Below are 16,123 nucleotides of genomic sequence, written 5' to 3'. Positions count from 1 at the left end.
TGTGACACTTTATTCTGAACTGCACTCTCTCTGGAACTGTGACACTTTATTCTGCACTGTTCTCTCTCTGGAACTGTAACACTTTATTCTGAACTGCACTCTCCCTGGAACTGTAACACTTTATTCTGAACTGCACTCTCCCTGGAACTGTAACACTTTATTCTGCACCGCACTTTCTCTGGAACTGTAACACTTTATTCTGCACTGTTCTCTCTCTGGAACTGCGACACTTTATTCTGCACTGTTCTCTCTCTGGAACTGTAACACTTTATTCTGGCATTCTGTTTTCTTTTTACTACCCTGGTGTACTTACGTATGAAATGATCTCTCTGGGTTGCTAAACAAAAACTTTACACTGTGTCTTGGTGTATGTGACAATAATAAACCAGTTCCGATAGTGGTTTCCCAGCACCCAAGCTAATACTTGCTACACTTCGCAAAAGGTCGTCCAATGAGTCTTTCTTCCTGGATCTTTGTTTTGCAGTCACTGTATCCAGCAGATCCTCGAGGCGGTCCTTCACTGTCATCAGATGGGCATTGTGCATCGAGATCTCAAGGTAAGCTTCCTCACCTGAGGACCAAGCCATACAGAGTTTATGGGTGCCTCAAAGGAAGCACTTGCAGGGGGAGTGACTGAGAGCTGTGGGGTGAAGGAGAAGAGGGGCTGCACCCAGACCAGGAGAGGTTAAGGGCAGATTTTAGCAGGGTCGCAGATTCATAGAGTTAAAGACTCATAGAGCACGAAAGGAAAACAGGCCCTTCGGCCCATCTAGTTCATGCTAAACTGTTATTCTGCCTGGTCCTATTGGCCTGCACCAACATTGTCCTCCATACTCCTCCCATCGATGTACCTATCCAAAACTTCTCCTAAACGTTGCAATGAAATCTGTATCTACCACTTGTGCTGGCAGCTGGTTCCTCACTCTCCCACCCTCTGAGTGAAGAGGATCACCCTAATGTTCCCCCTTAAACATTTCACTTTTCACCCTTACCCCATGACCTCTAGTTGTAGGCTCAACCGACCTCAGTCTCAACAAGCCTTCATTTACCCTACCTATATGCCTCATAATTTTGTATACCTCTATCAAATCTCCATTCTTTCACCTTTAAACTCTGAATAGAAGGACGTCCATTTAGAACAGAGATGAGAAGGAATTTCTTTACCCAGAGGGAGGTGAATCTGTGGAATTCATTGCCAGAGACATCTGTGGAGGATTTCATTGGGTATATTTAAAGCAGAGGTTGATAGGTTCTAGATTAGTCAGGGCATCAAAGGTTACAGGGAGCAGGCAGGGCTGTGGTGTTGAGAGGGATAATAAATCAGCCGTGATGAAATGGTGAAGCAGACTTGATGGGCTGAATAGCCTAACTCTGCTCCTTTGTCTTATGGTCTTATCTTATGACCTCTACCTCTAGTTTCACCCAACTTCAGTGGAAAAAGCCTGTTTAAATTAGTTTAGATTAGATTATGAGAACACTCAGTCCTCTTTTATTGTCATTTAGAAATGCATACATGCATTAAGAAATGATACAATGTTTCTCCAGAGTGATATCACAGAAAACAGGACAAACCAAAGACCAACACTGACAGAACCACATAATTATAACATATAGTTACAGCAGTGCAAAACAATACCATAGTTTGATGAAGAACAAACCATGGGCACGGTAAAAAAAAGTCTCAAAGTCCCCGAGTCGATCGACTCCCGAGCCCCCTGATAGCAGGCGGCAAAAGGGAGAAACTCCCTACCATAAACCTCCAGGCACCGTCAACTTGCCGATGCCTTGGAAGCAGCCGACCACAGCCGACACAGAGTCCATCCGTCCGAAAACTTCGAGCCTCCGACCAACCTCTCCAATACAGCCTCCCGAGTGCCATCCTCTGCCAAGCGCCTTCGACCTCTCCCTGGCTGCTGAAACAAGCAAAGCGGAGGATTTCGGGGCCTTCAGCTCCGGAGATTCCGGTTACCACACAGTAGCAGCGGCAGCGAAGCGGGCATTTCAGAAGTTTTCCGGATGTTCCTCCATGCTCTCACGTCCGTCTCCATCAAATCGGAATTATGCACGGTACCCTACTTGACAGATTACAGATATCATTCACCAAAGCGGCCGCGCGTGCTGCGGTAGCGCTGCCATCTTCTGCCCCCTTCCTGGGGTATAGAATTTACCCTATCTATACCCCATCAGAATAGAAGGAGAAGTAAGTGAGTATGTGAATATCATGAGAGGAGTCAGGCAAGGTTGTGTCTTTTCACCAGACTTATTCAACCTGTATAGTGTAAATATCTTGAGAGGTATCAAAGACATCAAAGGACTCACAATATAAATAATATAAATAACATCGTACTAATAGCTGACTCAGAAACAAAACTTCAAGAACTACTCACTATAGTGGCAGCAGAAAGTAATTGCAGAGGCCTCTCAATCAACACCAAGAAGACAGAAAGCATGGTCATCTCCAGAAAGACAAACATCCCGCAATGTGTGATCAAGATCAGAAATACAAATATCAAACAGGTCAACAAATTCAAATATCTTGACAGCCTAATAACAAGTGATGGCAGGCGTGACACAGATATCAAATACAGAACAGCAATGGCGAAAGAAGCTTTCCAAAAAATGAAGAGCATATTAACAGACAGAAAGATGAGCACGTACACTAAAAACAGAATACTGCAGTGCTACATTTATTCTATCCTGACTTATGGAAGTGAATGCTGGACCATTTCCCCAGCAATGGAAAAGAGACTAGAAGCAGCTGAATTATGATTCTACAGGAGAATGTTAAAAATATCACGGACCACACATATATCAAATGAAGAAGTTCTCAGAAGAACCCAAGCAGTTCGATCACTCATACCAACAATAAGAGAAAGACAACTCAGATTCCTAGGACACATCATGCGGAAAGATGAACTAGAAAAACTCATACTCTCTGGAAAGATTGAGGGGAGCAAACCCAGAGGAAGACCTCGGCTTATGTACATCAAAAGCATAGCCAGGTGGCTACACATCGAGGAAATGGAAGTCATCCAAAAAACGAGGGATAGATCTATATGGAAAACCATGGTCACTAAAGTCCGTATCGGATATGGTAACTAAACAGACAGACATACCCCTCATAATTTTGTCGTGTGGCATTCTGATAGAAGAGATGGACTATTGGTTGGAGAGTACAGGAGATGAAATGTTATGCTGAAGTTGTGTAAGACATTGGTGAGGTCTAATTTGGAATATTATGTGCAGTTTTGGTCACCTACCTACAGGGAAGATGTAAATAAGATTGAAACAGTACAAAAAAAAACATAAGGACGTTGCTGGGACTGGAGGACCTGATTTATAAGTCTGAATAGGTTAGAACTTTATTCCCTGGAACATAGAAAACTGAGGGGAGTTTGATAGGGGTATACAAAATTATGAGGGTTATAGATAGGGTAGATGCAAGCAGGCTTTTTTCACTGAGGTTGGGTGAGACTACAACTAGAAGTCTTGGGCTAAGGGTGAAGGGTGAAATGTTTAAGGGGAACATAAGGGGAAACTATTTCATTCAGATGTTAGTGAGAGTGTGGAATGAGCTGTCAGCACAATTGGTGGAGGTGATTTCATTTTCAAAGTTTAAGAGAAACTTGGGTTGGTACTTGGATGGGAGGCGAATGGAGAGCAGGTTGATGCGACTAGGCAGTTTTAATGATTTGGCATAGACAAGGTGGGCTGAAGGGCTCGTTTCTTTTCTGTAGTTTTCAGCATTGGGAAGGTGAGAACCTAGATAACTCGGAGTGAAGGGGATCTGCAGAAGGGCTAGAGATGGAGAAGAGGATGTTTCTTCTTTAACTTTCAAGAGGGTGCAGAGGAGATTTACCAGGATGCCACCTGGCTTAGAGGGCATGTCTTATGACGATAGGTTGAGTGAGCTTTTCTCTTTGGAGTGAAGGAAAATGAGAGGTGACTTGGTAGAGGCGTACAAGATGATAAGAGGCACAGACCGAGTAGGCAGCCAGAGACTTTTTCCCAGGGTGAAAATAAAGGTGATTGGAGGAGGGTTTGGGGGGGTGGGGGGATGTCAAAGTAGATGGTGGGTGAGTGTGTGGAACTCCCTGCCAGGGGTCGTGGTAGAGGCAGGTACATTAGGGACATTTAAGAGACTCTTAGACACCTGGATGACAGAAAGACAGAGGGCTCTGTGGGAGGAAAGGGTTTGATTTATCTTGGAGCAGGTTAAAAGGCTGGCACATCACTGTGGGCCAAAGGACCCGTACTGTGCTACAGTGTTCTATGTGCTATGTTGACGCCAGCAAAATGGCAACACTTGCGGGCTGCCCCCACATACTCGTAGACACAAACGATACATTTAACTGTATGTTTCAATGTACATGTGACACAGAAAACTACTCTTCATCTTTATAAATTCCATCTGCCAATGCTCTGCCCAATTTCCAATCCGATCCGGATTTGAGTTGTGATCTGGATTGGAGAAGCAGTTTCAATTAACATGAGGAGATTGGGTAAGACCTTCTGGCCTGTACTTGCTGGAATTTAGAACAATGAGGGTGGATCCCATTGAAGCCTATTGAATATTAAAAGGTCTCAACAGGGTGGATGTGGGGCAGATGCTTCCTGTACTGAGGGAGTCTAAGACTAGGGGGCACAGCCTCAGAACAGAGGGACATCTATCTAGAACAGAGATGTGGAGGAATTGCTTTAGTCAGAGGATAGTGAATCTGTGGAATTCATTGTCACACATGGCTGTGGTGGCCAAGTCATTGTGTATATTTAAAGTGGAGGTCGATAGATTCTTGATTAATCAGGGAAGTCAAAGGTTATGGGGAGAAGGCAGGAATAATGGAGTTGAGAGGGATTATAAATCAGCCATGATGGAATGGCAGAACAGACTTGATGGGCTGAATAGCCAAATTCTGCCACTACGTCTTATAATGTAAGGGACTGCCTGGTTATATAGGGAGAGAATGGGGGGTTGATTTATTTTAGCTGAATTCAGCATTGGTTCACTGGACCATCTGGTCTCACCCATCACCGTCTGTCACACCCACCCACCTGGTCTCACCCATCACCGTCTGTCTAACCCGCCCACCCACGTGGTCTCACCCATCACCGTCTGTCACACCCACCCACCTGGTCTCACCCATCACCGTCTGTCACACCCACCCACCTGGTCTCACCCATCACCGTCTGTCACACCCACCTGGCCTCACCCATCACGGTCTGTTCTACCCACCCACCTGATCTCACCCATCACCGTCTGTCACACCCACCCACCCACCCACCTGGTCTCACCCATCACTGTCTGTCACACCCACCCACCTGGTCTCACCCATCACCGTCTGTCACACCCACCCACCTGGTCTCGCCATCACTGTCTGTCTAACCCGCCCACCCACCTGGCCTCACCCATCACGGTCTATTCTACCCACCCACCTGATCTCACCCATCACCGTCTGTCACACCCACCCACCTGGTCTCGCCATCACTGTCTGTCTAACCCGCCCACCCACCTGGCCTCACCCATCACCGTCTGTCTAACCCATCCACCCACCTGGTCTTACCCATCACCGTCTGTCACACCCACCCACCTGGTCTCACCCATCGCCATCTGTCACACCCACCTGGTCTCACCCACCACCGTCTGTCACACCCACCCACCCACCCACCTGGTCTCGCCCATCACCGTCTGTCTAACCCACCCACCCACCTGGCCTCACCCATCACCGTCTGTCTAACGCATCCACCCACCTGGTCTTACCCATCACCGTCTGTCACACCCACCCACCTGGTCTCACCCATCACCGTCTGTCACACCCACCTGGTCTCACCCACTACCGTCTGTCACACCCACCCACCTGGTCTCACCCATCACCGTCTGTCACACCCACTCACCCACCTGGCCTCACCCATCACCGTCTGTCTAACCCATCCACCCACCTGGTCTTACCCATCACCGTCTGTCACACCCACCCACCTGATCTCACCCATCACCGTCTGTCACACCCACCCAGGTCTTCCTTCCCTCCCCCCACCTTCTTATTCTGGCATTGTCTGCCTTCCCCTGCAGTCCTGGTGAAAGGTCTTGGCCTATTTTTCTCTTTTGGTGACACACAGTTCTTTTTATATATTTCTTTTTGTAATTTAGAGTAATGTTTTAGGCAATGTTGCTGCAAAACAAGTTTCACAATGCATGCCAGTGGATCGTGACGGGGTTCCCGAGGTACGTGGAGGGGTGGGGTTTAGAGGAAGATGGGCTGAATTCAGGAAATTGGGATGAGCCGGGTGGATACCAGCAGGAAGGCCCTGGGCTGATGGTCCGTTATCCCTGCTGCTCTCTCCGTGATCCTATAAGTAGAAAGTCTGAGGGTTTGCAGAGACTGGATTTCACCCCGAGTGCAGACTCCCACAGATTAACTGGAGCAGTAATTCAGCAGAAGCCTTCAGATATCACCCGTACAGCCTTCCTGCGCTCGGGGAGCTGGTGCCCACTCTTGGCAATGTCTGCTGTGTGGGAAGAGGTTGGCAGGCACTATGTATTTGCATACTCCCACTCCAAATTCGAGCAGCACTTCGCAAACATGAAAGCAGCGTCCTCCGGCAGGTTCCACTCTTCCACCCGTCTCTTTGGTCATGATTACCGCACGCAGGGGACTGCAGGTACATCCAGGGCATTGGATGTGGTTTCCCAAAACAATATGGTTGGGATAAGATGTGGGATGATTGAGAACATAGAACAAATATTATAGCACAATACAGGTCATTCGGCCCACAATGTTGTTCCAACCATTTAATCTGCTCCAAGATCAATCTAACCCTTCCCTCCCACGTTGCTCTCCATTTTTCTATCATCCGTGTGCCTATCTCAGATTCTCTTAAGTATCCTGATCTTATCTGCTTCTACCGCCACCGCAGGCAGAGATCCATTCCTGAGCACTCCACTCTGTGTGTGAAAAACAACCACTGGAACTCACACAGACCGTAACGGGAATGGAACCCGGGATTGTGGGCACACAGACTGTAAAGGGACTGGAACCCGGGATTGTGGGCACACAGACTCACACAGACTGTAACGGGACTGGTACCCGGGATTGTGGGCACACAGACTCACACAGACCGTAACGGGAATGGAACCGGGATTGTGGGCACACAGACTCACACAGACCGTAACGGGAATGGAACCGGGATTGTGGGCACACAGACTCACACAGACCGTAACGGCAATGGAACCGGGATTGTGGGCACACAGACTCACACAGACCGTAACGGGAATGGAACCAGGATTGTGGGCACACAGACTCATACAGACTGTAACGGGACTGGAACCCGGGGTTGTGGGCGCACAGTCTCACACAGACTATAACGGGAATGAAACCCGGGGTTGTGGGCACACAGACCGTAACGGGAATGGAACCGGGATTGTGGGCACAAAGACTCACACAGACCGTAACGGGAATGGAACCGGGATTGTGGGCACAAAGACTCACACAGACCGTAACGGGAATGGAACCGGGGTTGTGGGCACACAGACTCATACAGACTGTAACGGGACTGGAACCGGGGTTGTGGGCACACAGACTCACACAGACCGTAACGGGAATGGAACCCGGGATTGTGGGCACACAGACTGTAATGGGACTGGAACCCAGGATTGTGGGCACACAGACTCACACAGACTGTAAAGGGACTGGAACCCGGGGTTGTGGGCACACAGACTCACACAGACCGTAACGGGAATGGAACCCGGGGTTGTGGGCACACAGACTCACACAGACTGTAACAGGAATGGAACCTGGGGTTGTGGGCACACAGACTGTAACGGGAATGGAACCCGGGATTGTGGGCACACAGACTGTAACGGGACTGGAACCCAGGATTGTGGGCACACAGACTCACACAGACTGTAAAGGGACTGGAACCCGGGGTTGTGGGCACACAGACTCACACAGACCGTAACGGGAATGGAACCCGGGGTTGTGGGCACACAGACTCACACAGACTGTAACGGGACTGGAACCCGGGGTTGTGGGCACACAGACTGTAACGGGACTGGAACCGGGGTTGTGGGCACACAGACTGCAACGGGAATGGAACCCGGGATTGTGGGCACACAGACTGTAACGGGACTGGAACCCAGGATTGTGGGCACACAGACTCACACAGACTGTAAAGGGACTGGAACCCGGGATTGTGGGCACACAGACTCACACAGACTGTAACGGGACTGGAACCCGGGATTGTGGGCACACAGACTGTAAAGGGACTGGAACCCGGGATTGTGGGCACACAGACTGTAAAGGGACTGGAACCCGGGATTGTGGGCACACAGACTGTAACGGGAATGGAACCCGGGATTGTGGGCACACAGACTGTAACGGGACTGGAACCCAGGATTGTGGGCACACAGACTCACACAGACTGTAAAGGGACTGGAACCCGGGGTTGTGGGCACACAGACTCACACAGACCGTAACGGGAATGGAACCCGGGGTTGTGGGCACACAGACTGCAACGGGAATGGAACCCGGGGTTGTGGGCACACAGACTCACACAGACTGTAACAGGAATGGAACCTGGGGTTGTGGGCACACAGACTCACACAGACTGTAACGGGACTGGAACCCGGGGTTGTGGGCACACAGACTGTAACGGGACTGGAACCGGGGTTGTGGGCACACAGACTGCAACGGGAATGGAACCCGGGATTGTGGGCACACAGACTGTAACGGGACTGGAACCCAGGATTGTGGGCACACAGACTCACACAGACTGTAAAGGGACTGGAACCCGGGATTGTGGGCACACAGACTGTAAAGGGACTGGAACCCGGGATTGTGGGCACACAGACTGTAACGGGACTGGTACCCGGGATTGTGGGCACACAGACTGCAACGGGAATGGAACCCGGGATTGTGGGCACAGTAATAACATTGTGCTGATCATTATGCTACCATGCCATCCCTGCTGGGTTGTAGATGATCCAGGAGCTGTCCCTCTGGTTGGTGTTTGGCAGTGGAGGAGGCCGAAGACAGTCGGGTCAGTGTGGGAATGGGGAGGGGAGTTAAATGGGAGTTCAGGATGACCTTTAATGGAAGAGCAAGGATACTTTGCAGAAGATGCCCTGGTCTCCCCAGTGTGAAGAGGCTGCATCAAGAGCACCAAGTGCAGTAGGCAAGGTTGCGATTCACAAAGTGCTACAGCACTGAAACACTACCACATCAGCCGCTTCCACGGGCAGCTCTCACCACCCTCTAAGTGAAGAGGTTTTCCTTCAGGTTCCCCTTAAACGTTTCACCTTTCAACCCTAACCCAGTTCTAGTCTAGTCTGGACTTCTAGTCTTGTCCCACCCAGCCTCAGTGAGGAAGCCTGCATTTACCCTATCTATACCCCTCATAATTTTGTATACCTCTGTCAAACCTCCCCTCATTCTCCCATGCTCCAGGGAAGAAAGTCTGAACCTGTTCAACCTTTCCCGATAACGCAGGTCCTCAAGTCCATGAGACAGCGGAGCAGAGTTAGGCTATTTGGCCTATTGCGTCTGTTCCACCATTTTCTATCATGGCTGATTTGTTTTCTCTCAACCCCACGTCCTGGCAACATCCTTGTACATTTTCTCTACATTCTTTCAATCTTATTGATATCTTTCCTATAGGTTGGTGACCAAACCTGCACCTGATAATACAAATTAGGCCTCACAACTTCAACATTACATCCCATCTCCTGCACTCAATGCATCGATTTACCTGATGGGTTAATTGCTCTGCAGTATCTGGGTGCGAGGTGGAATCTGGGGGGAATGTGGGATAATCTGACTGATTGCTTGAAGTGAAACTTGAACCCACAACCTTGGCATCAAAGATCCTCACCACCCAGGCCATGCTCTTTTCGCGCCATGTCATTGGGTAGAAAGTACAAGAGGGTCAGGAATCGTAGCACCAGGTTCCAGAACAGTTACGACCCCTCAACCATCACGCTCTTGAACAAAAGAGGATAACTACACTTGTTCTATTTCTGGTGCTCCCACAACTAATGGTCTCACTTTAAGGACTCTTATCTTGTTATTTCATGTTTGTTATTTATTGCTATTTATTTATATTTGCATTTGCACAGTTTGTTGTTCATTGATCCTGTTTACAGTTACTGTTCTATAGATTTGCTAAGTACGCTGGCAGAAAAAGAATCTCAGGGTTGTATGTGGTGACATGTATGTACTCTGATAACAAATTGAACTTTGACTTTGATCTCCCCACCAGAGAGTAGTGAATCTGTGGAATTCACTGCCACAGCATCTGTGGAGACCAAGTCATTGGATATATTTAAAGTGGAGGCTGATAAGTTATTGATTAGTGAGGCTATCAAACGTTACCGGGAGAAGGCAGGGGAATGGGGTGAGAGGGACAACAAATCAGCCATGATGGAATCGTGGCGCAGAGTCGATGGGCCGAATGGCCTCATTCTACTCCTGTGTCTAAGATATTATGCAACACACACAAATTGCTGGTGAACGCAGCAGGCCAGGCAGCATCTATTGGAAGAGGTACAGTCGACGTTTCGGGCCGAGATCCTTTGTCAGGTTAAAATATTATGGTCACTTCTTGTGGTTAGGAAAGGGCAGAAAAAGTCAGAGCCAAGCTAATCTAGAGTCTAGAAAGATGCAAAGCTGATTTATTAGGATGCTGTTGGGACTGAAGGGACTGAGTTATGGAGAGAGGTTGAAAAGGTAGGAGACTGAAGGGTGACCTTATAAGGGTGTACAGACTCATGTGGGGCATCGTTTAAGTGAATTCTTCTTCCCAGGGTTAGGAATCAAGAACTAGGGGGCACAGGTTAAAGGTGAGGGGAAGAGATTTAGTAGGAACCTCTGGTCCAAACCTTTTCTATCCATGGTTAAAAGGTGTTTGGACAGGTACACAGATAGGAAAGGTTAAAGGGTGTTTGGACAGGGACACAGATAGGAAAGGTTAAAGGGTGTTTGGACAGGTACACAGATAGGAAAGGTTAAAAGGTGTTTGGACAGTTACACAGATAGGAAAGGTTAAAGGGTGTTTGGACAGGTACACAGATAGGAAAGGTTAAAGGGTGTTTGGACAGGTACACAGATAGGAAAGGTTAAAGGGTGTTTGGACAGGTACACAGATAGGAAAGGTTAAAGGGTGTTTGGACAGGGACACAGATAGGAAAGGTTAAAGGGTGTTTGGAGAGATACACAGACAGGGAAGCTCAAAAGGCACAACAACTGGTACATGGATAGAAAGGTTTGGACCAGAGGTTCCCAACCTTTTTTATACCATGGGCCAATACCATTAGCCGATGAGTCCATTGTCCCCAAGTTGGGAGGGAGGGAATGTATGAGAGAGGAGAGAATGTGTGTGAAAGAATGTGTGGGGATGGGTGTGAATATGAAAGGGGAAAAGAGAGAGAGGAGGTGGGAGAGGGGAAAAAGAGAGAGCGAGAGCAAGAGAGAGAGTGAGAGAAAGAGAGTGTGTGTGTGTGTGTGTGTGTGTGTGTGTGTGTGTGTGTGTCCTGGAGCTGGGGAGGAATAGGTGACAAGGTGAATCTCTGGTGGAACAAGACAAACGTTTAATAGATTAATAAGGGCAGTGAGTCAAGGGTCATGGGCTTCCTCTAAAGGCCAATGGACATTAGGAATTCTCTCCGGCCCACCAGAAAAAAGCCACTGAGGATGACAGCCAATTGAAAATAGAAGAGAAACAGCGCATAATTTTGTTCTGAGCTAATTAAACTAATGATACCTAATTAAACTAATCCCTTCAGCCTGCACATTACCATTGTCCCTCTATTCCGTGCAGATTCATGGGCCTATTTAGCAGCTCTTGAAAGCCTCTCTTGCACCAACCCTGGCAGCGTGTTCCAGTCTCCCATCACTCTCTGTGTGAAAAGAAACTTCTGCCCTCTCACCCGAATAGGTCTTCACCAACCAGACGTTAGAGCAAAATAGATACATAGGACGTAGAACAATACAGCACAGTACAGGCCCTTCTGCCCACAATATTATGCTATTTTTAACCTAGTCTAAGCTCTATCTAACCCTTCTCTCCCACATAGCATTTCTTTCATTCATGCGTCAAAGAGTCTCTTAAATCTCCCTAATGTATCTGCCCCTACCACCAACCCTGGCAGCGTGTTCCACACACCCACCACTCTCTAAATAAAAAAAAAACCTACCTCTGACACCCCCATCCAATCACGTTCAAATTATACCCTCTTGTACCCTGGGAAACAGTCTCTGGCTGTCCACTCGACTAGGACACATCATCTTGTACACCTTTATCAAGTCACCTCTCATCATCCTTCGCTCCAGATAGAAAAGCCCGAGCTCACTCAACCAATCCTTGTTAAACATGCTCTCTAATCCAGGCAGCATCCTGGTAAATCTCTGCACCCTCTCTAAAGCTTCCACGTTCTTTCTGTTATGAGGTGTCCAGAACTGAACACAATACTCCAAGTGTGGTCTAACCAGGGTTTTATAGAGCTGCAATGATCAGAGACAAGTCTATGATCGTGCTGGAGGTGGTCTGTAGTGTTACGTTGTTGGGTTGGGATTAGTGTTATGCAAGAAGCTGACGGTTGTGGGAAAGCAGCTGTTCCTGAATTGGTGGTGCTGGGCTTCTGATTGAGAGAGTGCAGAGAAAACTTATAGGAAAAGGTTGAATAGGTTAGTACTTTAATCCCTGGAGCGTAGGAGAGTGAGGGGAGATTTGATGGAGGTAGACAAAATTATGAGGGGTATACATAGGGTATATACAGGAAGTCTTTTTGCACTGATGTTGAGTGAAACTAGAACTAAAGGTCATAGGTTAAGGGTGAAAGGTGAAATGTTTAAGGGGAACCTGAGGGGGGATCTTCTTCACTCAGAGGGTGGTGAGTGTGGGGAACGAGCTGCCAGTGGTAGTGGTGGATGTGGGTTCGATTGCAACATTTAAGGGAAGTTTGGATAGGTACATGGATAGGAGGGAATGGGGGGCTGAGGTCCGGGTACGGTTCGATGTGACTAGGCAGATTAACAGTTCGGGAGAGACTAGATGGACTGAATGGCCTGCTTCAGTACTGTGGAGTTCTATGACTACTCTGGAACCTGGTGGTGTGGAGCCTAAGCCCAGCCCAGCAGGAACTGCGAGAAGGGGGCATAGCCCAGGTAGGGGTGACCCTTGCTGACGGATGCTGTCTTGAAGCAGTGTGTCGTGTAGATTTTCTCAGTGGTGGGGAGGGAGGTGACCTCGTGACTCTTTCTGCAGTCTGTGTCAGCTTGCAGATGGCCGCTGGTTTGTTGCTGGGCTAGAAGGAAGTACAGGTGACAAGAATAAAGGTGATTGAACGTCGTTGTTACCTCTGGTTGAACAGGCAGACATGCAATTTTATGCAAAGCAGTGACAGACAAAGGATTAGTCAGACATCAAGTGGAAGCAATGTTAATTGAAATGCAAATAGTGGGCTGAAAGGAGGTCTGTCCCTGTTTAACATAGAGCGTAGAATGCAGAATACTGAAAATAAAACCATGAGGCACAGGAGCAGAATTAGGCCATTTGGCCCATTGACTCTGCTCTACCTTTCCATCGTGGCTGATTTATTATCCCTCTCAAACCTGCTTTCTCTCCATAACCTTTGTTGCCTTGACTAACAAGAACCTATTAACCTCCTCTTTAAATATACCCAATGACTTGGTCTCCATGGTCGTCCATAGCAATGAATTCCACATACTCACCATCTTCTGGCTAAATAAATTCCTCCTCATTTCTGTTCTAAAGGGATGTCCTTCTATTCTGAGGCTGTGCCCTCTGGTTCTAGACTCCACACTATAGGAAACGTCCTCTCCACATCCACTCTATCTAGCTTTTTAATATTTGACAGGGCTCACTGAGATCCCCCGTCATTCTTCTCAACTCCAGCAAGTACAAGCCCTGAGTCATCAAAAGCTTCTTATACACTAACCCTTTCATTCTCAGGATTATTCTCATGAACCTTCTCTGGAGCCTCTGCAAGGCCAACACATCCTTTCTTAGATAAGGGGCCCAATGCTCACAATACTCCAGGTGCACTCTGACCAATGCTTCATAAAGCCTCGGCGTTACATCTTTGCTCTTACATTCTAATCCTCTCGAAATTAATGCTAATATTGCACTTGCATTCCTGATGCAGCACAGTACAGGCCCTTCGCCCCACAATGCTGTGCCAACCATTAATGGTTTCAGGACGAGATCCTTCATCAGGATTGGAAAGGAAGCGACAGAAGCCAGAGCAAGAAGGTGGGGTGAGGACAAGCTGGCAGGTGATAGGTGAGACCAGGTGAGGGAGAAGGTGGGCGCGGAGAGGGATGAAGTGAGAGACTGGGAGGTGACAGGTGAGACCAGGTGAGGGGGAAGGTGGGTGGGTGGGGGAGGGGGATGAAGTGAGACACTGGGAGGTGATAGGTGAGACCAGGTGAGGGGGAAGGTGGGTGGGTGGGGGAGGGAGGATGAAGTGAGACACTGGGAGGTGATAGGTGAGACCAGGTGAGGGGGAAGGTGGGTGGGTGGGGGAGAGGGGGGATGAAGTGAGACACTGGGAGGTGATAGGTGAGACCAGGTGAGGGGGAAGGTGGGTGAGTGGGTGGGGGATGAAGTGAGACACTGGGAGGTGATATGCTGAAGAGGAAGGAATCTGATGGCGAGGAGAGTGGACGATGGGAGAAAGGGAGGAAGGCGAGGAGCCAGAGGGAGGTGATGGGCAGGTGATGAAAAGTGGTGAGAGTGGAGCCAAAATGCGGAATAGGAAAAGGGAGAAAGGGGATGAGGAAGATGTTGCTGGACGTTGGAGAGATTGATGTTCATGACATCGGGTTAAGGTCTATGAGGTGTTGCTCTGCCAACCTGAGAGAGGCAGAGAAGGAGTCTGTGCATGGACCCGCCAGAATGTGAAATGGAAGTAAAATTCAGATGAGTGGCCACTGGAAAGTCAGCCTGTTCTAGCAAAATGTTGAATGTTTATTCCTCCCCGTAGATGCTGCCTGACCTGCTGCTGCACTCAGTGTGTTGCCCTGGTATATTGGTCTGCCCGCCTCTGGGCAGGAGGGGTGAGGTGGTTGTTTTCACTGAAGCCTCTCCTGACTGCTGACTCATCTGACGTCTTCCCCTCTGCTTCCAGCCGGAGAACTTGCTGCTTGCTTCCAAGAACAAAGGGGCTGCCGTGAAGCTCGCTGACTTTGGCCTTGCCATTGAAGTTGAAGGGGACCAACAGGCTTGGTTTGGTGAGTTGAGAATACGGCACAGGCCTCAACATCCTTCCTCCAGTGGGGTGACCAGAACTGTGCACAGGCTTAACTAGAGTTCTAAAAAGCGATGACATAACTTCCTGACCTTTGAACTCAATGCCTCAACCAATAAAAGCAAGCTCTCCATAAGCCTTCTTCATCACCCTATCAACCTGAGTAACCACTTTCAAGAAGCTATGACTTGGACCCCAAAATCTCTCTGCTCAGAGACACCATTAACCAATGCCCTCTAGTTCTAGTATGCCTGTATATTTACAACATTGGTATTTTTGATATTCATTACATCAGCAATTCCTCATCCATCAACATACTGGGGTCACTACTGACCACGAATGCAGCTGGACTATCCACAGAAACCGTCATAGAGTACTACAGCGCAGAGAGAGTCCCTTCAGCCCATCTAGTTTGTGCCAAACTGTTATTCTGCCTAGTCTCATCAACCCACACCCAGACCATAACCCTCCATACTTCCTTCATCCACGCACCTGTCCACACTTCCCTTAAATGTTGAAATTAAACCTACAGCTGGACAACAGACCTCTCAACATGATCTGCAAAATCACTCCAGGTCAAAAATTAAAGATTTAAAGATTAAAGGATTAGCTTTATTTGTCACACATTCGTCGAAACATGCAGTGAAATGTATCATTTGCGTCACATCAAATCAGCGAGGAATGCACTGGGGGCAGCCCGCAAGTGTTGTCACACTATCTATGCCAATGCATGCCCACAACTCACTAACCCTAACCCGTAAATCTTTAAATCAAACCCACTCGGCCACCGGGAGAACGTACAGACTCCTTACAGTCAGCAGCAGGAATCAAACTCCAACCACTGATTGCCGTAAAGCATTGCAC

The 16,123-nt window shown here is 48.3% G+C and overlaps 1 protein-coding gene across 1 annotated transcript in view; it reads left to right on the top strand.

The window, feature by feature from the left end:
- The window catches only part of LOC140200588 (calcium/calmodulin-dependent protein kinase type II subunit alpha), a 269,935-nt gene that overhangs the window by 209,693 nt on the left and 44,119 nt on the right, over positions 1 to 16,123 (top strand). The window contains exons 6-7 of the mRNA XM_072264124.1: positions 485 to 557; positions 15,140 to 15,242. Coding sequence (XP_072120225.1) covers positions 485 to 557; positions 15,140 to 15,242 — 176 coding nt within the window. The remainder of the gene's footprint in view (positions 1 to 484; positions 558 to 15,139; positions 15,243 to 16,123) is intronic.

Source organism: Mobula birostris, chromosome 7 (assembly GCF_030028105.1).
Source record: "Mobula birostris isolate sMobBir1 chromosome 7, sMobBir1.hap1, whole genome shotgun sequence".
Taxonomy (NCBI): Eukaryota; Metazoa; Chordata; class Chondrichthyes; order Myliobatiformes; family Myliobatidae; genus Mobula; species Mobula birostris.
The sequence above is the reverse complement of the archived record's forward strand: the minus strand, read 5'-3'. Positions and strand labels throughout refer to the sequence as shown.